This window comes from Sceloporus occidentalis, unplaced genomic scaffold (genome assembly GCF_023333645.1).
Source record: "Sceloporus occidentalis isolate IW3139 unplaced genomic scaffold, rSceOcc1.0.p SCAF_30, whole genome shotgun sequence".
In the NCBI taxonomy this organism is placed as follows: domain Eukaryota; kingdom Metazoa; phylum Chordata; class Lepidosauria; order Squamata; family Phrynosomatidae; genus Sceloporus; species Sceloporus occidentalis.
In genome coordinates, this window is record NW_028317010.1 from 3,346,174 (window position 1) to 3,363,567 (window position 17,394).

A 17,394-nucleotide genomic window follows, 5' to 3' on the forward strand; every position below is an offset into this window, starting at 1 on the left:
CTTCACAGTAGAAATAAAATAAAAGTACAAAGCGGGGCAGAATTTGCAGCCTGGAGGTAGCCTGAGAATATCTGAAGATGATTAGTTATAAGAAGTATTTGTAAATAGTTGCTGGTTTCCCTTAATTTTTGGAGCAAAGTGGAACTTTTAACACAAATTTGTGGGATGCTAATGTTAGTGAAGATAGAGGTTACCCCATGTACCCCATTTAACCTCTTTATATTGTAGAGTCTGCCCTTTAATTCTGCATTCTTGTCTCTAGTCTCCAAACTAGCTTTTCATGAAGACAAGTCTTGCTGATACCAATGTTAAAAGCTGAAATTCTACAGAAGTATAAGTATAAGCAACTATATTCACAGGAGAATATTTTGAAGCCTGTGTCGTTCTGGGGTGTAGTTATATCTTAAAGGCTTTATTTAAAAATCACTGACCTAAAAGAACTAAAGAAAGAACATCAACAATAGAAGGTGGGATTGATGGTTCCAAAACATCTCATTTTATTGCAGTATATAATTGTTCCTCTTCACTAATCCATAACCATTACATTAGATTAGTAAATCTGGCAGTGTTCAGTGCACCTGTTCCACATGGTTTGCTAATCCTACTTTCATCTTCAAGTTTTGTTACCCTGGGTGAGGTTCATAAAAAGAGCTTGCCTTAGGCACTAGAGGAGTGGTAACGTACACAATTCTATTAGCATTCCTTTTTATTTGTAGTACGTAAAGAAAATAGCTTCATCGTTCATAGTAAAATGGAATGACCTCAAGTAGGATTAATTGTGGCAATGATAAGACGTGTTACTACATTACACCTGGAATTTTCACTCTGCTCCTCACCTCATTTCGAGGTGTCAAGCTGCTAAAAAAAATGGCAACCCACAGAATTATAGTTGACATCCACTGAAAAGACCAAGAGATTGACTCTTGAAGTATTACTTTTAGATGAAGAAAATGCATAAAACTGGTTCTGTAACATAATATTACAAGGGAAGAAATTCCTAAAAGAGTCTGGAACAACTGACCTGGAGTTGAGAAATGTGTCAGCATTGGCTAGCTTTAAATTTCTCCTTCCATCATCACGTTATCCAACCTTATAACAGTTGATATGGAGATAGGTGCAAAAACAGTTAAATAACAGTGGAATTGCCATTCAGTACATAGAACTCAGGTTATTGGATGAACCATTTTAACTATATCGTTTGATTTCATTGATGAATTCCCCTTTTTGGACTAATTAAAATAAACAAGGATACAAAGTTGTTTTCATGGTGTCTTTCTGAGTCCATCAGTCAGGTTATTCACAGCTCTTTTGTGCCATTTTATCTTAGAAACTTTTAGAGGATCAGCGAAGACTTAAGCGCGAGCAAGAAGAAGCTGATATTGCAGCTAGAAGGCACACTGGGATTGTCCCAACACATCACCAGTTTATCACTAATGAACGATTTGGAGACCTCCTTAATGTAGACGATTCATCAAAGAGGAGATCTAGGTCTGAGGTCTGTTCTAGTAATCTCAAGCATCCGCTTGATCCAATAGCAGTATTTTTCATTCATCCACTGTAGCCAATCATTACTCACTCATAGAATGCTATTGATTAGTAATTTTGCCAATTTGCTTTTTGTATTTTTCTACCTAATTTGGCTGATAGTGAAGCTGAGGTGGCGAGCTTTATGTTACAGCATGTTGGCTGGGGAAGGACAGAGTTCTCTGCTTGCTTCATGTGCGACACAATTACGTCTAATCAAATTCATTACTTCATGCCTTTATGTGTCTTACATCACACTACAAAGTAATAGTTTTTTTGTGTTTTATGTGATAACCCATTTTTAATTACTTTCTGTAAAAAGCATGATTTGTCCACAAACTAACTTTTCATCTATGTCATAAAGTAATTCATTCATTGCAACCATAAATGGTTATAGCAACTCCATGATTGTTCTCTGCAAATTAGGAATGAAGAAATTCTAATTTATGTCATATCATTGTTGAGGAAAAAAAAAGTAATTGGTAGAACATACGGTATATTAATGAGTCGCTATACCAATAACATTTCTATATCCAGGAAGTTCTTTTTTTTTTTTTGTTGCTCAGGAAAATTAATTTAACTCATGATTAGTATTTTGCTAAATAGTTTTAACCTTGATGGATCATAAAATTTTACAAAAAATGAGTTGCTTTCATTTTAAAGGCCTAACCATTCAATAGCAGTGTAAATATTCAGGTCTTGGCAAGCATTTTACATGTTTTTCTGTCAGGGCTGCCATCAGAAATTTATAACTAAGGTCTTAGACTCCTTCTCACCCCCAACATTCATGTTCCCTTTTTACCTCTTTGACTTTTTCTGTTCATTTGTCTCTTTCTTTGATTTTCTAAGCCCTGTGGGACCCTTTGTCCCACCTTAAAGGGATATTCTCACTATCTTTTTATTAGTATCAGATTAAAACAATGGGAAGCCTTTGGGTCTACAGATAAATAAAGTTTATTGGAATACAGCACTCTATCTTATGCTCAAGGAGAAAATATTTTTTCCATGGGAATTTTCCTTTAAGCCATTACCAATCTTTCCACACCTTTACCCGCCTTTTTCTTCCTTATTTCTATGGCTATGCCTATACACTCAAAGCTTAGTAAAGTTTGTTTAACGTTTAAGTAGCTGCAACCAACAGGCGTCCTTGTTTTGCAGGGATCTATTTAATTTTGTGTAAAAATAGATATTAAACAATCTCTCATGAAAACAAAGCGCTATGATGTTACTCTATGATGTATCACATTTAGCACACTGTGGCACCTAGAGATGCCCATTATCATGCTGCCCACTGTCTTCTCCTCCAGGAAACCTTTTAGACTAATAAGGTTCTTGACATGTATCTTATTGTGTCTGTTCTTCTATTACAGATGAGACAGGCAAGAGCCAAATTTGATTTTAAGGCACAGTCTCTGAAGTAAGTTAATGAAAATATAATCCTATTGTATAATGTTTCCTTGAAAAAAGTCAGTAACACAAATTTAATATTCAAGTGAGATTTACTAGGAATTTTACACTAGGTTGTTGTAATTGTTTATGTATACAGTTGGCGAAACCAGGATTTTTTCTATCACAACTACTGGAATCCTCTATACTGAGCTAACCAGTAGACATCTACATTGCTATTGCATGTGTAATTATCTAAAACAAATACATTTGATTAATTTTCCCACAGGGAGCTACCACTGCAGAAAGGTGACATTGTTTACATATACAAGCAGATAGACCCGAACTGGTATGAAGGAGAGCACCACGGGAGAGTTGGAATCTTTCCAATATCGTATATTGAGGTATTTTTATTACACGCTTATCTATTTTATTTAACGATCTTCACCTGTATGGAGCAAGTAATCATGTCTGTCATTTTCAGTTACTCCCACAAACAGAGAAAATAGATCCCCCGAAAGTCTCACCTGTGCAAGTTCTAGAGTATGGAGAAGCCATCGCCAAGTTCAACTTCAATGGAGACACTGCCGTTGAAATGTCATTTAAAAAGGTAACACATAGAAAGCAAGAAGACTTATTAGAAATAGTTTATTTATTAGAGTTTAGAATGGAGCTGTTTTAACACAATATGCATGGAAACAGTGTAGAATGGGACATCTTCTTGGTTCTCATAGTCAGCCAGTGTAGCTCCCCAGGAGATGCAGCCTTGCCTGTATGGTCATTCCCCCAATTCTGTGTGACGGTCTCAATATATTACTTCTTCTTGGAGTATTTTATTAACTTTATGAAGCATAAATATGTCCCACCTGCCCATCATAAAATGTGAATAAGCTTTGAAGTGCTATCAATATCTTGTTTTGTGTCATTCCTCTTCATTCCTCTACATTTACTTAATATCCTTATTTCCTGTCTGTGATGAAATGAATCAGACATAAATATCTGTTAGATAAAATAAAAGATAATCATTTTATCTTTTTGCAACCATAGTGAAATGTTTTAATTGCCCTTCTTTATATTGTGGGTGTCATTCCCTTTTGATTTAACCACACCGTCTTCCATCCTGATTTACACTATGAGATAGAGTTCTCAAGTCTTCTGTTTCTTACATCCTCTTTAGTTGACAAGAGCTAGCATCTGTCCTTCTTGTTACTTATTCCAGTCCTGTGTTGTTTTTTGTAGTAGCATAGTTTTTATCGATCTCTTTTATACATAAAAACTATACCCACACTATGACATAGTGTTGTACAGCACATGTTAATATTTATTATATTTTAGGGTGAACAAATAACATTAATCCGGAGAGTTGATGAAAACTGGTATGAAGGGAAAATATCTGGCACCAGTCGCCAAGGTATATTCCCTGTTACCTACATTGATGTCATCAAGAGACCGCGTGTAAAAAATTCAGCTGATTATATGGATGTACCGATTTCTTATTCGCCAAACAGAAGCACAAGCGCCTCCCCACAGGTATGTGTATATAGGTTGCAAAAGTGATGTAATACGCTGACCTTTATCAGTAGCATTGTGGAACAGCAAAATTATGAACCATTATTCTGGCATTGTCTTTAATCGCCTTCACATATGGATCACCCTAGATGAATTTGTATTTAACAAAACAAATCTAGGCAAAAATCCACGTATGCCAGATATTTATTTATCACAACATACTCTTCTTGTATGTGTACAAAAAATAATGTGATCCTACATTGGATATATATTTTCTTTTTGACCGTTATTAATGGGTAAGAGTTAACATTTTAGACCAGGTCACACTAAGCCCATATTTGGGAGTGTAAATCTTCATCTTTCACTTTGTTTTTTCTTTACTTTTTCCTTTTTTTCTTCTTTAAGCTTCCCTGTTCTAGCAGGCCTCGTACTGCAACTCCACCCCTTGTCACACGCCGAGCTTTCTCTCCTGAAGTGCAGGCCATGACGTCCGAATGGATTTCCCTTACTATGGGTGTTTCCCACAATAGCACTCCCACCACAACCCCTCCTATCCCTCCTTTTCCAGAAGCCATGCTTTGTACCATTGACTACATCACTCCCTCTGCAGCAGCCAGCCCAACATTCTCCATAACGCCATCTGTCAGTCTCCATTACTGCAATTTTTCTGGGCGCTCCACCCCTAATTCTGCCACTTCCCCATTACCACCATATCCGTCTAGGCCACAATCATCTACTCGACTAAGTTATGTTATTTCCCCACATGGTGATGAAACCATTGTTGGCTGTGCGTCCAGCTATGGAGGTTCTCCCGTGACGCTCACCACACAGCGTGACAACTTAATCTCAGAGCTCAGTAATGTTTTACATAACCAGTTTAGGTCTAAGGGCAACACTAATGGCGAGCGTGATGACTGGAGAGTAATTGGTCATAAAACAATGAATGCCCAAATCCCATCAAACGCAAAAAGTTCAAAGGACACAGGAACTAAAGTCACTGCCACTTCATGTGGGGAAGGCCATTTATCCAATGAATCTCTTAACATAGCAAATAAAAATGAGGAACATCTGAACAGATCACAGTGCAGTGCCAATAAGGTATATTCTGCACGTGTGTGCTTATCCTATGCATAAATACTTCAGACATTTAAAATGTTGATTGTAATTGGCTGTAGCATTCACTAATCATTCCCAACTGCATGAACAAGGTCCCTGGGACTATTAACCTTGATTTTCTCTTCTGAATCACATTTTATATGTTAGTAAATTAACATAGTGCAGTGTACCCTTTTTACAGTTTAATTTGTACAGTGCATGTGATTTGATTTACATGATTGCATCCGGTTTGATTTTACCTGACGAGACTTCTCTTCTTTGAAGACTGCAGACGCAGTTCCCCTTCTTCCACATGTCCTCCTTTCTTCGCTGTCCTCTTGTCCTGTAACTAAACCACCACCATTCAGGCTTAGAGGCAGGGTCAGTGTGTCGCAGGTAACTAGCTACTAAATGTTTGGCGATATACATGCACGGCATCCTGATGAAGTACTCAATAACAGAGCTGCATGAACTGCCTGGCTCCAAATATTTACTATGCACATGTGACGCAAACCTGAAATAATATGAAATACTTCTGCATGAATGGAAACGTAACATGGGCATAAATTAAACAACATTTGGGGTATAAACTGTTTTATTTGACTGCACCAAGAATCCATGAGTGAGAGTAGGAAGAATTTTCACACTGACTGCATTTTCAGCTCTAGCCCTAAGAAAACTGACAGACAATTATCTCAGACAAATATATACCAGCCTTACTTAAAGTCTTACTTAAAGACTTTTGTTTCTACGGGGCCAAATCGACATAATATCCATGCTACAACGTGTCACCGGCCACAGGTTCTGTATCGTTTAGATTACCTGACATTTGCAACAATGCATGGTATGTTCTTACAACCAAATGTTTTTTAGCCTAAAGGGCTAATCGTGGTATAATGCCATTAAAATTGCCACAAGGATGTGAGGGCAAAATGCCAATAAAATTGTGACACTGGTTATCAATTAATTATATTCAACATGGTATTTTACTTTGAAGGTAAGTGGGCATTTTGCTGTTGAGCTCTTGTTTGAAAACAATCCGATGGCATACTGCATTACTTAGTTACCCAAGTCTGTCTTGTTATGGTATTGGGAACACAATCCCCCAACCATTAAAGATTGTAGAAATGTAATTTACTTGGTTAACAGCCTAGACTGCCTGTTCAATGGTGATTTGGTTTACTTTGTCAGTACAAAAAAATACAATACAGCTTAGTAATGCCTTAATGAACCTATCTGTGGCAAAGTTAGAGGTATTTGTTCAGTGGTTCTCCATAACTTAAACACATGCCTATAATAACTCGTAAACCCACTCTAACACATACACACACTGCAAAAACTTACACATACATACACAAACTACCTCCATCCTCTCCATTGCACGACTAACCTTAGGCTCACCTCGACACTCTTACCACCATACACTGACATATATATGTTCATGCTAACACGCACACAAATACTGACGCCAAAGAGTACCTACAGTAACACATGTGCACTCAAATTCCATACAGTATTACACATTCATGCTAACACTATATGCTCACACACATACTAACATACAATAACACACACACACTCTACTTCTGTACAATGACAGCTTACAGGTTTTTAGTGCAGCTTGCACTTCCCATGCAAGCTGTCACATTGCTTCTGCCCTGCTACCGCATGGTCACATGCACCTGTGGCACCCAACTGGCTGTTGCAGATACATTTTCTTATGCCTAAGAATGTAAAAAAGGAATTATTAATAAACACTGTACAATATATTATTTGATTTATATATAGCACCACCATATTAGGGAGTGCTGTACAATGAATAAACACAACATAGCAAGTAGTGCGTCGCATAACAATTTTACAAAATAATCATAATAAACATGCTTTTCTCCAGACCTTCATAATTATTTGTTCCATTACGTGATCTCTTACCTATTGTTGAATTCCTGATTGCTATTGGTTGGTTCAGCAGCCTTTGTAAAGATAGGATGGAGCAAAAAGGGAGAGAATGTCAGGATAGGAAACGTGATAATGATGGGCAAACATCCACAAGCTATAAGTAATTTTAATAAGTATATTTTGTGACAATTGCCAGCAGGTCTGAAATGTATTTTGCAAAATTTAAAAGCATTTGCTCATCAAATACAATGTTTGTGCATGCACATTTACCTACTTATATGTGAAGTGTGAAACATATGCAGATGTATGGAAATTGCCGCAGTGATGTCCATACGGCATGAAGTCTGGCATTCCCTCTGTCTTGTTTTATTTATTTAATGTATATCCATTATGCATCCCATACTCATGATACTTTTTTTCTCACATCATCCCATTAGCCTTGCAGATCTGATGGTGAACAAACAAGAACAACTTCTAAAAGCCCTGTAATGATTACAGGCTCCCCAGTAAATACCTTGAACTCAAATTCTGTTGTGGTAAGCCAGTGTAAATGATATGACTATTCAATAATTTCACAGCTATGGTCACAGTTTCTATTGATCCCTAATTGTATAAATATAAATTGCATTTAAAAGGGATCTAATTTACTACTAATTCAAGTAAATGTCCCAGAGCTATTTTTTTATATACTTGCACTTAAAAAAAAAAAAAGGTGGCTTTAAAGATAAAAGTATTATACCCTAAATATCAATGTTATTAAAGGATGTGGGTATTAACCCAAAAATAGCCATTTGATTTAGTTTTATAGATATTAGGAATCCCAAATGTTCTTTGTCACCATATTCTATTTCCAAACACATAGCTTTAGTTTAGCTGCTTCCTTGGAATGAATGATTATTTATTTATACTGTTTTACGTGTGTAATCTTTAAAACTGTATAGTTCGTATTTCCCAAATGTGTGCTTGACGATAGCAAGAAGACTATCACATATTTAAAATTCCACAAGAGGAATCCCTTACATCACCAGTTTAAGAAAATACTTTTCATAGTATACCTTCATGTCAAGGACAGATTCCTTGGTATGCTGTCTCCCTCTGCAGGAAACCTACCATTAAATGATTTCCTTACACTGTAGCGAGTCAGACAATAGTGTAAGGGGCCTTCTCAATTTCATTACTAGGTAGGAGGTGTCCATTTTCACTCCCATTACATACCCACCTCTCACTTCATTTGAAGTTATTTTCGATTGATTGTTTTGTTTCATGATCGTAATGCCTTCTTTGGTGTCTTGGATCAATATAATTGTTTTATTCTTAAAGGAATTGGTCAATCTACCCATATATATTGTGTAACTGAATAACACAAGCCCCATCACACACCACATAGCGCTTAGAGCTCCACATTTGTAACATGTTGGGGGTTTTTTCACCCTCATTTAATAAAGATTATGAAAAATCACATTTTTAGCACTTTTTATTATTGTAAGTTTAACAGAAATATATTAAATTTTTTTCCATATTTTTTCAGTTTCCTACCTGCCACACAATTTTCCCAAGGACAAAAACTTATTTTAACGCAGAGGTTCTGTACCATCTAAAGGTTTAAATATTCCTCAGAAAAACAGAATGTTTGGGTAACTGTCTGAAATAATAAAATGGCTTGTTCTCAAGTCTAGGTGGTTATTCCACTTCAGATGGATACCTGGCATATCTTAGTGACTTAAACTTCTCTATTGTGGATTAGATAATGAATGAAGAATATCCGTGTACTCTCTCCAACGCAAAACAATCAAATAAATATAGGCAAGTAGTTAGATTACGTATCAAACTTAGCTGTTGATGAACCGCAGTTACGTTGACTGAGCGATTAGGTTAACAGAGGGTTGTGTGGCGTTATAGTTTGACAATCACTGTTGGCTATAGGGTATTCGCTGTCCGCTCTTGCTTTGTGGGATTTATTTTAAGTAAAAATTGTTGTAAGGTGCGCTAGCACTACACAATGCTTTGGATACAAGCAGGAAAAACTATTTTCCTTTAAAGACTTCCCTTAGCATTTGCTGGTCTCAGATGTCTGAAACGCAAAGCATTGTGTATCTTTGTATATCGCACAAGTATAACCCAGTAACCCATGCTAAATGTGTCCCTTATAATGTGCTTGATGACCACAGCATCCTCCGCATACACTGAACACAGGACCAGACCTCACAGAGTCTGAAAAGAGCTATGTGGTAAGATACCCTTGACCCGCTGCAAATAGCGTGGCCCCTGGTGCATAGATTTGACTTTCCTCTGTGTTTAATATGTCTTCTTTCTCGATGGTAAACATGCTCTTACATGCTATGCTTCCCCTCTAACCATTTTAATGCATGATGATGGAGAACGTCATACCAATATTTCTTTGCTCGAATGATGGCGTATTATTTTAACAGCAACACGCTAGCTGCATCAGGCACCTACTAGCTTTTTTGTTGTATCTTGTGTACTAATTTCAGCCTTCTATATCTTGCCTGTCTTTCCATGCTGGCCCCTTGGATATCTTCTGCACTCCACTTCATGGATTAAACTGGATCTGCACTTGTATACTGGACTTCTTTTATTCGATCTGAAATGTCCTCAAATTCTGCCTGTCTCTTTTTCTCTTGTTGACTGTCTAATGGTGATGTGATCTGACGGCAGGAAGCAGTTTGCAATGAGATAATAAGCATTGCAGAGAAATCTGTCCGTTACTGCAGCACTATCTCTCACCCCTTTGACTATCGACACAGAGTGTCTTCCTATGACAATAAACAATGTCTAATCATTTCTCAGCAACCGCAAGCACAGCAGAGAAGAGACAGCATAGAGAGAAGTCAGACTCCTCAGGATGCGTAAGTCACCAATTCCCTTACCTCTTTATCCTAGTTTCATTGAAAGACAGCACTGTTACTAAATATCCTCCTTTAGATTGTAAGCTCACAAATGGGGCCCTCAAAAGCCCACTCTGTGTGAAAGTATCACAAGGTTAAATGGCAGCACCTGCAACATTCTCAACTTCTTTTGTGTATGTATGTGTTGACGTAATACTAATCAAAGATCAGAAAGCGTCAGATATTTTGATGCTCGCCCAAAACCATCCTATGTTTATTTACCTCTGTTGTTTAGGTTTGACTGAGGTCAATTCAACCTAGTAAATTTTAATAAAGTAATTTACATATTCATTAAAGTCAACTTAACCACATTTCACATTAAGTCCAACTTCCTTTAGGAACAGTGAGCCAAATTGAAAAAGATGTCCAATTTGACAAAATGAATTTAATTTCTTAGTAAGAGTTAGATCGATCCAGATTGGTCAAACTCTCAATAAATGAGTGAATATTTGTAAACGTTCTTAACCCCTTCATGACTTTAAAAGGGTCTAGAAAGCGATCATAGATCACTTTCTTCGGCCAAACGGTGTTTCTGTAATGCCTTGATGCGGCCCCTCTTCTGGATGTCAACGTCCACCATATATCATATTGTGATGGATGCCTGATTTAAAAGAGCTTAAACGGTGTCACTGAAATGCATTCAGCAACACCGACAGCCCAACCCAGGACACACTGAGACCCCTCAGGAGAGAGGTCACAAGCGCCACTGCAAGAGATTTCGCTTAACACAAGATAGTCGTTTTTTTTCCATTGGCTTGTGTAGATGAGTGAAAGAGTTAAGGTAAAGCTCAGAAAAAGTCCTTTTTCTCAATTTTACACCATATTTTATGCTTTTTATAGTAAATTATATGATACGATCAAAATAATGGCATCTAAAGAAAGCCCTTTTTGACCTAAAAAACAGTGAATAACTTGTATGGGTTCAGTAAAAGGGAAAGAAAAAACCACGAGCACTGCAGAAATGTTAAAACAGCCATTGTCACGAAGGGGTTAAAGTCTGCTTTTAGTGCAAGGCATGTTTGTTATGAGGCTCATTTCTCATCGTGAAATCTAGGTAGTATCAACATGGCTATAGAAAGACATGATGTCAGCCTATATCAAATTGCATATGGCACATCCAAGAGATAGGAAACAACTTTTGGAACCAGTCGCTAGGTCGTGCCCTTACTCGGCTCCAACACAACAGCATTTTTTCCATTACCTCCATGAGCATGAAAGGAATGTGTTTCAGCTAGCTAAAGAGATTACAGGACACACAGACTGCAAAGTCTAGATTTTCACACAGGTGCCCCGGGGAATGTTAGATCTGGATGATGTCATCATTATCCCTAGGTTGTGTTGCAGCTTGTTATTGAGCTCATTGAGAAGTCCCACCAATGAGTGGATATTCTGCGTAACTTAATTCCTACATGTCGTCTGATACCCATTCCTTATCTCTGGCTCATTCATTAGCAGTAAATACTGGTATGTCTTTGAGAAGCAAAGTTCATGTTTGGTCATAAAGATCTGTTTTTGAATGTATATTTTTATTTATTGAGCCTTAGCAGATGTACGGTACTTTAGAGTTTGCAGTACAATAGCAATGAGGTACAATAAGTGCAGTCATAAAGTAAGTATAGTAATCATACAACGTTTAAAGCATTTTTTTTGCTTTGCAGGTTTTGTTATCAGGCCTTGTACAGCTACTTGCCACAAAATGAGGATGAATTGGAGCTCAGAGAAGGGGACATTGTTGATGTTATGGAGAAGTGTGATGATGGTTGGTTTGTAGGTAGGTAGATTTTATTTCCATCATGCAGTTTAATTATAACCTTTATGCTTTGCATTTTCTTAGTAACTTTGAAAATTCTTATAGGTTGATACAAACAGTTGTGAAGGAATTTCCAGTATGTATAAGGATACCATTACCAAAATTACTAACATAAAATTATTAAAAAATTTAATTTAGACATTTTTTGTGGTATTGCCATTAATTCATGATATGTTTTAAATATAAAGCATCATTTTAACTTCAAATGTTTCTCTTCCTTACAACAGGTACTTCAAGAAGAACAAAGCTCTTTGGTACATTTCCAGGCAATTATGTAAAACTGGTATACTACTAAGGACGCTACAGAACACATCATCAGAATTGTGACGCTACATCCCTAGAGAACCTTGCTTGTTGGTGTAATGCTAACTGAAGTCTATTGCTGAATGTATTAAATAATGTTATAGATAAAGATATTTACATGTGTCACTGCTGAGTGCTACCTTCAACATTTCTTACAGCCGAGACAGTATTTCTTACTATTTTATTTTCAGTTAACGTGTCCCCTATTGGATGGTTTCCTTTTTGTTGTAAATCTTCCATCGAATGGTTTTATATCTTTAAAAACATTTTTGTTCACAGTTTTGCATTCGAATAGGCTATGAAAAACACATTTGCAATATCCATTTTAAATTATCTATATAATGGTGACAGGTAGCCCGTTTTGTAGGCAATGAAACAGAGCAGGGTTACACCTCCATCCCCACGAAAAATGTATGGAAATGTTTTTCTTTGCATATCTGAAAGTAAACATGGAAAAAAAACATTAATTTACAATAGAAGTTGTTTAAAATACACAATTTCTCTAAATGGCTTATTTTAACAAGAACAAATAACTTTCACAAGAGTTTGTTCTGAGTTATCAGTGGTTTATATAAATGGATAAAAATTAGGGGATTCAAATAAAACAGAAATGTAAGATGTTATTGATTTTAAAAGTCTACTGGAACATAGCCAATACCATAAAAATAAGGATAATGTTAATCCGCCTGAGACCGTACAGGCCCTGGAGTGTGGTGTGTCGCATGCAGTCTGAACAAGTTATTTTTAAGAGCTTTTATTTCCAATATTTCTTTGGAGTTATGCAGCAATGTATTCATATTGTGTGCTGCTCTCTGCCTGACCCAAGACAGTGGTCCTCAGAGCCTCTACTCAACCTATATGTGAATCACTAAGCTCTATAGCCTAATAGAGTTAAATAGAGCTATTATTAGTCTTAGCAATATCGCATTGTATTTTTAAGTAGAGAAAGTGAAAAGTGATAACTAGAGGTTACTTCAATGGGCCTTGCTGAGTGTCTCTACTTACTTTATAAAGTACAACATCCACCTCCCTGTAGCTTGTGTGGGGTAGAGTAAGGAAAAGCTACCCCAGGCCTGAGTACAACAGTTAGCAGTATTTTGAGTCTTTAAATAGTGGGTGGTGTACATGTGTCATGTATGTGATACTGTCTTCAGGGAAGTAAGACGCTCGTCTTGGTTTTTGTAAGTGGTTAGAAAGAATCTAGAATCAAATACATATCAGCCCCGCAGATCAGCTTTCGTTGAACTCATGCATTGTACACAACTGTAAATACATTTACTACATAAAACAAAAAAAAGGACTGTAAGCTTACAACTTGCAGCACAAAAAAGATGGAGAATGTTCTTTTGTCATAAGAAACTATATTTAATAATGTAAAATGACTATTTTTTGCTAGTGCTTTTCTACAAATTTATTAACAATTGCAGCTATGTTGGCATGACTACCATTATGTTTTGATATATATTACTCATGTTCATGGTATTAAAGATAATTTTTTGGTGTTTATTTTTTTTGCCATGAACACGGACACAGATTCAAGATAAAAATGGCTCCTGACAAGTTAGTGATTGTACATATGTATATTTGACTTTGTAAAAACATGTATGTTACCTTGTATAGAAATATAATTTAAGTGGAGCGATGGGAAGATAAAGCATTTAAGTGTCGGGGGAAAGAAAAGAGATTTTTTGGGGGAAATTAATTTAAATGAAGGAGACAGAGATATATGTTCACATGAAGAGTTTAGCACAAAATATGTATGACACAATTAACAAAATAACACTGACCACTTTTTGAAAAATATATCCATTGTTTTATTAATGTTTTAACCTCCAACTGCATTTAAGCCACAGCATCTTTGTTATGAATTGGGTAAGTCACAGTAACAGTCATAACCTTCCTGATTATATAGACTTGTACACGTGCATCACTTTGCTCCTCACCTTAATAGTTATGTTGTGTTGTTTTCATATTGCAGTGCATTATATTTTGAATCATAATAAAAGAAAGCATTGAATATGTGTTGTGTTGTGGAAATTGGGTAGCACATTGAAAGCCATCCACATTCCCAGTACTTTGATGGGTTGGGTGGGATTTATTAAGCAGTGCGTGTCCAAAAGACAGAACCCTCAGTAAATTATTTGATCTCCTCCATGCCAAGCCCTCATCCACCCACTCCGGATCTGCCAAGAATGTTTGCACTGAGAAAGGTGGAGGCATGTTCTGGAGTTAGGGATGAAGAGGTAAGGCTGGACTCACCTCTTTATGTCCCCAATTTCAAGGAGGTGGTGGGGTTGTACAAGGTCACATAGCATCACATTGTGTAATCCTGTGGTAGTAGCAGCTTGCATGTAGTGCTAGCAGCATTAAAGACAGGCTGAGCAAATTATCTGCAGCCTTTAGAATAAATGAGCTCAGAATCAATATATGAATTCCATTTGTACAAAAAAAACAATGTTTGGGTTATCACTAGTATTGAATACTATGGTTTTACGGCTTACAATTTGCATAGACACATATTCTCCTTTTAGGTTGCCTTCTGCTTTAATTCAACCATTGATATATTGGTATTCTATATGACCTATGTGGTTTCCACCTTGCACACGCATTGAGGGATGCTGAAGAATCCCCCTATATGAATTTGCGCTTTGTCCGCACCCCTAGCGCTCCTTGGCTTGCTGCCTACATCCACATGGTGTACTCACCTTCAGACAGCACATGGGCTGTGCCTATGCCCAGAAAGTGCTCCTTTTCATATCAATGAGCGCTTTTTCCTGCCACCGATTGGCCGCTTTAAGCTACCAATCAGTGGTGAGTAAACAGCACCATGGAGGGGACATTGTGACTTTACAATGGTAAGTGCTTAAAAAAAAAAAAAAAAAAAAAAAAGTAACCGGTTTCATGAATGCACATTACAGTACTTACAAAGACCTACAAAAAAATATATATATATACCGGTGTGTGTGTTTATATATATATATATATATATATATATATATGTATATATAGATATATATACACACATTTTAATTAATCATTTTATTTTGTACTATTGAAAAAAAAAAAAGGGGTTTTCTTTTTGTATATTTGTTTTTCCCTTGTCCCAAATGTTATCTGTGGGACCAGTTTCAGTCTGGTTTGAGCTTGGCTAAATGAGGAAATCCTGGACTGACAAGCACCAGACTGTATCTTTCAGAATTCATGAGAAATATGCAACTAATGTAGTAAAAAAAGAGTACAAAAAAGTAAACTACACAAAAGCGGACAATAAATAAAACATTTGCAGCATATATTTAAAATAGCACAGGATCTTGTTCAGTATTTTATTGCCCGAGTTTCCAGGGACCCTCTTCAATGCTGCTGCATTTTTAACGTGCACCTCAAATACATGTTCAGGGGTGAGCCTAGGGCTAGTGGAGCCAGGGTGCAGTATTTCTTTGGTGACCCGTCCATAACGAACACGCACACATGTTAACACGCAAACTCTCACTAACCATAAGCTCTCCAGTGACATTAAAACACCTTACGCTGACCAAATCCATCAATACCTAATACTAACAGACGGGCACAGCCCTGGTAACACCATACACTAACACACTCTAACGCTTTACAGTAACGCACACAACATGCGCTCGCACGTGCCAACAATACACATGCACACCCACTCAGACACCCTTTGCGAGCTTTTGTTGTCACACCACAGAACCGTGTGCGGCATGTTATATGACCCTACAGGTCAGCGAGGTATGGCAGTTTCCAGATTTCCAGTTAGTTTGAGATCTAAAAGGAAATCACTTTGAAGGCGCGGATGGAAGCGGAGAAGTTCGGAAGTGCTTTGACCACTTTTAGTTGGGGCACCGGGTAATATGGGCACACAGCCAGTATTGCTTATTTTTACCCCTCCCCAGATTATGTATGAGAAAAGGGCGAGGGGATGTAAATGCCAAAATCACTTCTCCATAGTGAAAGCCAGTGTTTAAGGAAGCACAAAGGGGTGAAGTTGTTCAAGATCCAGGCATTCCACAGTGATCCATGAAAAATGCATTGTGTGTGTGTTTAACCTCTTCAGTACTGGAGTATAGAAACCTTTGTGAATGTGATGGCCTAATGGAAAAAAAAATGTGCCAAGTCGATGAATGGGTGTGTGGAACTACGGGCACTGTCGAGGACATTTTGGCAACCCTAGCTATGGGTCATTTTAATGAAATAATTTAGTTATGCTGTAAACTGTAACAGTGGTAGTTTCCTGTTCTCGAAGATGTTTGCTTCCATGGCAACGACTGTTTTCCATGTGCACACCCCACCCTATTAACCATCACAGAGGTTGTTTTATGGACATCAAAGGTATTCCAAATAAGCTCTTTTAATGATGTTGATTTAAGACAAGGGTGGGGAGCGACATTGTTCATCGCATAAGTTCTGTGGAAAAAGAAAATCTAAATATTTTCATACGCCGCACCATGCAAAATCCATTTCCTGCTTATTTAATACATATTAACGACTCTCGTTCTGTATAGCACTGCGGTAACCTCACTATTAAACACACTTCTAACATTCTAAACTCTTTGGCAGAGAGGGAAACCGAGGCTGGAAAATTTTACATGTATGACATCATAATAATGATCTACACCTCCTACAGTAATAAGAACTTTGCACTCTCTAAGTTCACGGTGTAACATGGGAAACTAAATGTAAAAAGCAAAGCTACAGATAACATTAAAGACTCTTAAAAAATATATATATGTCAAATTCTCTAACGTGATATTGAGAGAAAAGGGAATTAATATTCATTCATTCATTTCTACTTGTTTTTTTAAGAGAGGCTTCCTGTAGCTCCGCAGAGGCACTGATCTCCCCACCAGCCCGATACGGCTCAGCCTCCATAGTTTAACCCCTCCTGTTTTTCTGTATCTGTAAATAGGCAGAGCATAGGCATAATACATCATATGTCACAATGCTCAG

At 37.1% G+C, this 17,394-nt stretch overlaps 1 protein-coding gene across 1 annotated transcript in view; it reads left to right on the forward strand.

The window, feature by feature from the left end:
- LOC149298910 (sorbin and SH3 domain-containing protein 1-like) overlaps positions 1–12,424 on the forward strand; it is a 57,850-nt gene extending 45,426 nt beyond the window's left edge. Inside the window, exons 23-33 of the mRNA XM_089486768.1 lie at positions 1,328–1,495; positions 2,895–2,941; positions 3,200–3,314; positions 3,395–3,520; positions 4,246–4,440; positions 4,825–5,517; positions 7,851–7,949; positions 9,582–9,641; positions 10,090–10,280; positions 11,978–12,090; positions 12,357–12,424. Coding sequence (XP_089342894.1) covers positions 1,328–1,495; positions 2,895–2,941; positions 3,200–3,314; positions 3,395–3,520; positions 4,246–4,440; positions 4,825–5,517; positions 7,851–7,949; positions 9,582–9,641; positions 10,090–10,280; positions 11,978–12,090; positions 12,357–12,424 — 1,875 coding nt within the window. The remainder of the gene's footprint in view (positions 1–1,327; positions 1,496–2,894; positions 2,942–3,199; positions 3,315–3,394; positions 3,521–4,245; positions 4,441–4,824; positions 5,518–7,850; positions 7,950–9,581; positions 9,642–10,089; positions 10,281–11,977; positions 12,091–12,356) is intronic.
- The last annotated feature ends 4,970 nt before the right edge of the window (positions 12,425–17,394 follow it).